At 38.9% G+C, this 8364-nt stretch overlaps 3 protein-coding genes across 3 annotated transcripts; 2 read left to right on the top strand and 1 right to left on the bottom strand.

Annotated features, from left to right (window-relative positions):
* Positions 1-1090: 1090 nt before the first annotated feature.
* Positions 1091-1663, bottom strand: LOC126676606 (NADH dehydrogenase [ubiquinone] iron-sulfur protein 3-like). The gene is given in 1 exon segment (XM_050370874.1): positions 1091-1663. A coding segment is annotated over 1 exon segment (573 nt).
* A 1305-nt stretch (positions 1664-2968) lies between these two features.
* On the top strand, positions 2969-3697 carry LOC126666126 (uncharacterized). Its single transcript, XM_050359083.1, has one exon. It carries the CDS (start codon positions 2969-2971, stop codon positions 3695-3697), a length of 729 nt encoding a protein of 242 aa, XP_050215040.1.
* Positions 3698-3836: 139 nt separating this feature from the next.
* On the top strand, positions 3837-6696 carry LOC126666115 (uncharacterized). The gene is made up of 7 exons (XM_050359072.1): positions 3837-4031; positions 4083-4637; positions 4743-5149; positions 5372-5692; positions 5751-6160; positions 6244-6317; positions 6418-6696. Exons 1-7 carry the CDS (start codon positions 3837-3839, stop codon positions 6694-6696), a joined length of 2241 nt encoding a protein of 746 aa, XP_050215029.1.
* The last annotated feature ends 1668 nt before the right edge of the window (positions 6697-8364 follow it).

Below are 8364 nucleotides of genomic sequence, written 5' to 3'. Positions count from 1 at the left end.
CTTCTTTAAAAAGAGTTGTAATATCTCGGTAATGGGGTCTGTTGATTAAGAATCACGCTCTGTAGGATTTCAACCTACGACATCGGGTTTTGGAGACCCATGTTTTACCGAACTATTCTAAGAGCATTTTCTTATCACAGTAGATAGGACTGTAAAGAAAAAAGGATGACTTTTGTACCCCCAATACATCTTCAATGCATATAGTATCATTAAATGAAAGATTTTGTATGTCCAATTTGAATTCATCTTAGTGGATTCCTCCTTACTGCCTAGAGGAGAAATAATAGGTAGGGATGACAGGATTTGAACCCGTAACATTTTACAAGGGCACTACCAAGCTGCGCTACATCTCTTTCAATTGGTCTACGGTGTCATTGTAGTGAATCCCTGCCCTTTTTTCCACATGGTTCTTTTATCTATCTATATAAAATTGATCTTTCCATTGAATCTTTTTTGTCTTCATTGATTTATATACTCATCATCATCCCGCCCCCTCCTACCAACGCTTATGAAAAAATAAGTGTTATAATTAATCAGCCCTTTGAATAAGCGAGGCTTTCCCGAGAAAAATAGTTGTATATGAGAAGAGATCCCAATTCCATGTATGCGGTTAAGCAAGCCCTGCCGCCAGGTTCCACCCACACAAAAAACGTGAGCGCCTAGCGCGAAAGGTTGCTTTACTAAAAAATAGTTGGCGCATTAGCGCTTTAGTCTTCAATAAGGGGCGGAGCTTAAAGAAGCAATAGCAGCCTATTACGTTTTTCAGGCCCTTTAACTTTATATTTAGTAAAGCGCTAGCGCCCCTATAGAGTCGGGCTCTTCTGCTATCAATGAAACCGAAAGAAAGACAAAGCCCCAGTGTGTTTTGTATAGATCGAGACTTGTTGCTTGATTCTTTACTCATTCAATACTGGGAAGAATTGCAGGCAATCATTCGATAACACTTCTTCCTATTTCTCAAATGATGATATCCAACGATCAAGATAATTTCTGTGAAACTCTTCCATTTCATAGAAGTGAATTCTTCTTCTTACAAAGCAAATAGCAGCATTTCCTATTTATTTGTCCACTAGACCTTTGTTATTCTTAATTATCCGTCGCTATGCTGTTCCCAAGGTCTAGCAAAATCAAAATAGCAAAATTCTTGCGTCATGTCGCTGGGTTCAGAAACTACATGTTTCTCTGGATCATCATAGCGTACTTCCACAAATCCACTCTGAGGAAGGTCTTTTCGTAATGGACTACCCTCGAAACCATAATATGTTGATATACGGCGAAGATCAAGATGATTGATGGAAGAAACACGAAACATATCCCAAAGTTCTCGCTCCCACCAGCCGCCTGATGGAAATAGACTTATTACCGGAGATATTCGTGTTACTTCGTCTGCACTGGTTTGTACACGAATGCGTGAGTTATACTGAGTATTCAGTAAATTATAGACCACTTCAAATATTTTTTTCCAAGAGGGATGATCAACTCTGCACATATCGATCAAAACTTGAACCCTTGTATCGATATGCAATTTAAGAAAGTACAACAATTGAAATAGGTAATCCGAATTGGTATCAGATCTATTCCCATGTTATGATCTTTCCATTTTTTTTACCTATTTTTTGGGGAGAGTTTCCCAACTATATTTGAAAATGGATTGGTTATCCATAAAGGTAAAGAAAGTTTTCTTTGTGTTCTGCTTCTTGCTTTAAAAAATTAAAAAGACTTGTCGGAAGTCACCGGTTGGGTTGGTCCAACCAAGAAAAACATGGGAGTCTTTGGGCATCAAATTCCTTTTCTTCTCTTACAATCTTTCTAGTTGGATGAAAAGAGCGCTCCTAAATGAAGCCTTTTCTCTTGAGAAGGTGAAACGTCTGGAAAAGTCAATTCTTGCCTCAGTCAAGGAGAGGGGGATAGCCAGTTCGTCATCCGAAATGTAACGTATTAATCTTGGGGAGAGATGGTGGATGCCATGATAGAGCGGCAAGATAAGGCTGGATCAGAGGGCTGGCCTAGAAGAAGGAGAGGTTCACAGGGGTAGGCCACAGCCCGTAAGGAAGTTCGGAGTTGGCAGACTCACGTCAGCAATCCCTTACTTAAGCAAATTCGTAAAGATCAATTCAACAACACACCCCCTGGATTTTTTGACTAGTCCCGCTATTCCACCACTTAGAGAGCATTTAAGAGGCAACACCTCGCCGAACCTTGCTTTAAACATTAAGCGCTTGAGTGCAGATGGGTCATGTCGATATGCCCTTGCCATGATGAATCTTTGTCCTGTAGAAGGACTCGACAGCGTCTCTCGTAAGGGGAAAAACATAATGACGAGGAAGAAAGGCGCTATACAAAAGGTTTCATTGCCACCTTGACACTAACCCCAAAACAAACGGTACCAAGATATTCAGTCGATTTTCTCTCTCCTAGTTTTTTCTTAGCGCTCACGCTGATAGGCTCCATGGCGAGGAAGAGGATGGTGAAAACTGTCGTTTCTGAATCTCCGGTGACTGATAAAGCTGCTAATATCCCTAGTCCTCAAGTTAATTCAACTGAGATGTTGAACCCTAATGATTCCAGGTTAGTAGATTTGGGAAAATCTCCAAAAGCGATGATTGTGAAGGAAAATGAAGAGCAAGTTATTGTTCAAGTATCGTCAGTTGTGGATCCATTGAATGACCAAATTTCTGATAAGTGTGCTGAGAAGGAAGAACCCCCCAGGAAATGGAATGATCTGTTTTCTGATAATAGATCTAAAAGTGCTGATAGTGTTCTCAAGTATGATCCTCCTTCAGTCAAAGATGGAAAGAGATTTGTTAGTTTTAACTCTTCTAAAGTGGTGAAAGAAGAAGATAGATGGAAGAATGCCATTGCAGGATGTGTATTTGGGTTGTATCCAAAAAATGGAGAGGATTGAGACGTTTTAAGAAACAGATGGAACAAATATGGGCTAAACAATGTTACAAGAATTAATGGATCTATGTTCCTATTCGAATTTGACTTAGAGGATGGTTGCAACAAAGTGCTGGGTGCAGGGCCATATACGTTTGACCAGAGACCGTTGATGTTGAAGAAATGGTCTCCTCGTATGTCTATGGATCCTAATGAGATAAGATCGGTTCCGATCTGGATCCAACTCCCAGATTTACCATGGGAATTTTTGTCTCCTTCAATCCTAAGTAAGATAGGTAGTTTCTGTGGGAAGCCTTTATACTGTGATCAGTGTACTTTGAGCATAACTAAATTAGGTTTTGCAAGGATTTTGGTGGAGATTGATGCAACAGGAGCTTACCCTGAAGTAGTTGAACTTCAAGATGAGAATGGTGCAATATTCAATCAGAGAATAATATATGAATGGAAACCTCTCATTTGTGAGAAGTGTTGCAGAATGGGGCATACTAAAGCAAATTGCAGAGTCACACAAGATTACAGGAAAGTTAGTGAAAAGACCAGTGAAAACAAGAGTAAACCCGAGACTGCTGCAAAGAATGATAAGACTGAAGTGAATGATGCTGTTCCAGTTAGTGAAGCTGATAAAAGTTCTGCTGAACCTACTATGATGGATGAGGTAATTAACAATATCATTGTTTCAAATATGAAAACCACTAAAGAGGGTGACAAAGGAGAGAGTTCTATGTTAAACAATTCTTTCAGTTCTCTAGTTAATTTCCCTGATCTTAGTAATGTGATAATGAAAGATAAAGAGTGAAAGGGTGGTACTGGTAGTAAGTTTGGGTCAGTGGGAGAAGGGAGGAAAGCTAGGCTTAACTCCAGGATGATCGATACAGATAGATGATTTCCATGTGGAATATAAGGGGGGGATTAATAACCCTCTTAAGCAGTCAGAAATGGTTGCTTTGATCAATAAATTTAAGTTGAAGATTGTCGGGATTGTGGAGTCTAGAGTTAATGAGAGTAATTTTAATAAAGTGTGGTTTTGTTTGTCCAATAAATTACAGAATTGGGATATATGCACCAACTATGCCTGTTCTTATATGGCTAGAATTTGGGTTATCTACAACAAGGATTGTCTGAATGTTTGGGTTCTTAACACCCACAAGCAGGCTATCCATATAAGGGTTCATTTTGATTAGAAAGATCTTACTATTTCTTTCATCTATGGCTCTTATATTTCTTCTGAGAGAGTAGAGCTTTGGGATAATCTTAAGAATCTTGCTGATAATGTTGATTGTAGCTGGATGGTCGTTTGTGATTTCAATGCAGTTATGAATGACACCAACAGAATTGGGGGGAATGCAATTGATGTTCAGGCTGCTGAAGAGTTTATGGATTGCATTAGATGTTGTAATATTATTGAAATGAGGAGAACTAGAAATAATAATAACCAAATTGGTGAGGAGAGGATTTGGAAGAAGTTAGACTGGTGTTTTGTTAATGACAAGTGGCCAGATGCTTTTGTGAATGTTCTTAGTCCTGGTGTGTCGGATCATAGCCCTATGGTGGTCAACCTGGATAATTGTTCTCATATTAGAAAGTCCCCTTTCAGATTTTTTAATGTGTGGAGTGAAGATTCTAAATTTAATTCTATTGTTAATAGAGGCTGGAATAGAGCTAGCTCTGGGTGCAAAATGTTTAGAATTGTGCAAAAGCTCAAGTGGCTTAAATCTGACTCCAGGGAGCTGAATAAAGTCAGGTATAGTGACATATCTCAGAGAGTTATTACCTTGAAAGAAATTGTTAACTGTTTGCAAAAAGACATGATGGATGATCTTTTTAATTCTATTCTCCATTAGGAAGAATGGGTTTGCTCCAAGTATTTGCTGAAATTGATGGCCTGGGAGGAAAATATTCTGAGACAGAAGTCTAGAATGAATTGGATAAAGCTTGGGGATCAGAATAATAAATTTTTTCACAAAAGTGTAAAGATGAGACAATCCAGACTGAAGATTATAAATCTTAAGCTGAGCAATGGTGAGAACTCAGGGGATATTGATGTTATTAAAGTTGATATTCTCAATCATTTTAAAAGGTTTTTGGGTACCAAGAATGAAATGGGAGCAAATTTTAAGTATGAAGTCCTCAGAGATGGCCCTATTATTACTGAGGAAGAAAGCAGCAGTATGACTATTCCTGTTTCTAATGATGAGATCAAAAGAAGCTTGTTTTTAATCAATGATGAGAAAGCCCCAGGCCCTGATGGGTATAGTATCAATTTCTTTAAGAAAAGCTAGGGGATAGTGGGAAAGGACCTCTGTGAAGCCATCAAGGATTTGTTTTAAAATGGGAGGCTGCTTAGGCAAATCAACTTTACCAATATTGTTCTGATCCCTAAAAAAGACAACCCTTGTGATATTGGTGACTTCAGGCCCATAGCCTGCTGCAATGTCATCTATAAGGTAATTTCTAAAATCTTAACCTCTAGATTGGTTAGAGTGATTAGTAGGCTTATTAGTCAAACTCAATCTGCTTTTGTCCCTGGTAGAAGTATTTCTAATAATATCTTGTTAGCCCATGAGATTATTGGGGATTATCATAGGAAAGACAATAATTCCCGTGCCATTAAAGTAGATATCCAAAAAGCATATGATTATGTGAGTTGGGATTTCATTGAAGAGATCCTCATAGGCCTTAATTTTCCTTATAAGTTTATCAGCCTTGTCATGTCCTGTATTAGAACTTCTATATTCTCAATCATGATAAATGGAGATTATGTTGGTTATTTTCGTGGGGGTAAGGGGCTTAGGCAAGGGGATCCTATCTCCCCTCTCTTTTTTTTTCCTTTGCATGGAATATTTGTCTAGAAGTCTTTCTAGAAACACCAAGCCTCATTCCAATTTTGTCTTCCACAAAAGTTTTAAAGTTATAAAGCTTAACCATCTTTGTTTTGCTGATGATTTGTTCATCTTTAGTGGGGATGATGATAATTCTATTAGGATTATTAAAGAGTCTATCAGTTTGTTCTCTGAAACTTCTGGGCTTTTACCTGAATTAAGCAAGAGTTCTGTGTATTTTAATGGTGCGAATAATGATAGAAATAATACTATCCTTAATATTCTAGGCTTCCATGAGGTCACCTCCCTGTCAGATATCTTGGGTTCCCTTTTGTGTCCACCAAGTTTGCTGAAGACCATTGCCATTCCCTCATTTCTAGAATCACTGCTAGGATCTCTATTTGGTCCTCTAAGTCGATGTCCTATGCTGGTAGGTTGCAGTTAGTTAACTCTGTCTTATGGAGTATGAATGTCTTTTGGTGTTCTATTTTCATATTGCCAAAATCTGTCACTGCTGCTGTAGAAAATATTTGCAGAAATTTCATTTGGCATGGGTCTAACTCTGATAAAAGAAGAGGTCTAGTAAAGTGGGAGAAGGTTTGCTCAAGTAAAAATCAGGGGGGGTTTGGGGATTAAGTCTATAGGCATGTGGAATGTGGCTGCTATCTCTAAGCATGTATGGGGTATTATTTCTCAGAAGCCTTCTATTTGGGCAACTTGGGTTAATGCTAATAAGCTTAAAAGGCTTAGTTTTTTGGGAGTCACAAAACTCAATGATTGTTCCTCGAGCTGGAGGCAGATTCTTAACATTAGACCTAAAGTGAAGATTCTATTTGATTATAAGCTGGGTAATGGGAGGAAATTTTTCTTTTGGTTTGATCCTTGGCTTGATGGGAAGTCTATCATTGAGAGATTCCCTGACTTGACCTTCAAAGATGCAGATGTAGCCAAGAATGCTAAGGTATACCATCTTTGAAGGAACAAGGCCTGGTGCTTACCTATGCCTACTGATGAAGCAACAATGACTGCTTGGGATTATATAAATAATTCAGCTTCTATTGATCTGAGTAAAGAGGATGAAATCTTCTGGAAAGCTATTAAAGATGGAAGATTCTCTTTCAGTAGTGCCTTTAAGGCTCTTACTCCAGCTAATGATCCCATTGCTTGGTTTAAGTTGATTTGGTTTGCATGTCATGTTCCCAGATTCTCATTCATCACCTGGATTGCTATTAACAATAGATTGCTCACGAAATACAAGCTTATCAAGTGGAATGTTGATCAGAATGATATGTGCAGCTGTGTAATGCCTGTCCTGAATCTATTCAACATCTGTTTTTTGATTGTATATATTTCTGATGATATCTGGAGGAGAGTTCTCAACTAGTTGAATGTTAGAAGACATGCTTATAGATGGGAAAGAGAGGTGAGTTGGTTTGTGAGAAGAACGAAGGGGAGATCTATCATGGCCAGGAAAAGAAAGTTGTGTTTTATTGCTGCAGTCTATGTTATCTGGAGATCAAGAAATGAAGTTATCTTTAATCATAGAATTCTAAGACCTGAGCAATCTTTCAAGGAAATCAAGATTATTGTCGAAGCTAAATTAGAAAAAGGTTAATTCGTTTTCTTGTTGGCCTATAAGTTTAGCTGCAGTAGCCAGTGTTGTATAATTGGCTTTTTACTTGTTTTTGCTGCTTTGTTTGATGTAGCTCTGAAACTCTTGTATCGTCTCCCAGGCTGTGTTTAGCCATTGCAGTGTTAATTGCTCTCTTGGTTTCGACAAAAAAAAAAGACATTCAGTCCTAAACGAAATCGTGGAATATTGTCTATGTGGTCCTGAAAACTTGAGTGGAAGGCTTTGTCTACCCTCGTCTTATCAAACCCGCATTTTGAAACCTGGGCCACCTCCTTACTATTCAAACCTGAAAGCGTGCTTTGTTCACATTTTATCCCCTTCACATGAAAAAAGATTCGACTTATATTCCCCTGTGTGTTTTCTTAAGGTACCCCTCGTCTCAAAATGTCATGGGCCTGATTCGAACCTGCAGTCTTCATGTCATGGGCCTGATGAGTCGACCAATTCCTCCAGCCCGCTTCTTCCCCTTCTCATACTTTAACTATTCCCACCTAGGTCTTCTTGGTTGCTTGGACGGGATAGAACCATAGCTTAGTAAGCAGAGGCTGTCGCCCAGTTGGAGCTACCTTATTATTATGAAAAGCATAAAGGGCTTTTTAAGCTTGCTGAATAGGGTTAGCAGCTAAATTTAGTCTTCGAGACCCCATAACATAAGAATGTCGTGGAGTACATGAGCTCCCTTAGAGATAGGGGCTACTTTATTGTGGTAGTAATTGCGAATGATCGCAAGTAGGGGCGGAAATTAAAGAGGTAGCGAAACTAACCGCGATTGCAGGAATAGGTTGACTTTCTTTCATTTTGGTTATGGAAAGTGAAAGCCATTTTGTTTAATACGGGATCGCTTCACACCTCGCAGTGCTTACACCTCTCTCCGATCAAAGTTCTGTTCAAAAGCCTCGTCCGAGAACTTGTATAGAGAAGGATTTCCCGCAGCGCAGCAGTTCTTCCATACAAACTTAGCTGCCCGGCGCTGCTATTAGCATAGCAACTGGTACACCATAGGTTGGCCAA

The sequence above is a fragment of the Mercurialis annua genome, linkage group LG1-X (genome assembly GCF_937616625.2).
Source record: "Mercurialis annua linkage group LG1-X, ddMerAnnu1.2, whole genome shotgun sequence".
Classification (NCBI taxonomy): Eukaryota; Viridiplantae; Streptophyta; class Magnoliopsida; order Malpighiales; family Euphorbiaceae; genus Mercurialis; species Mercurialis annua.
The sequence above is the reverse complement of the archived record's forward strand: the minus strand, read 5'-3'. Positions and strand labels throughout refer to the sequence as shown.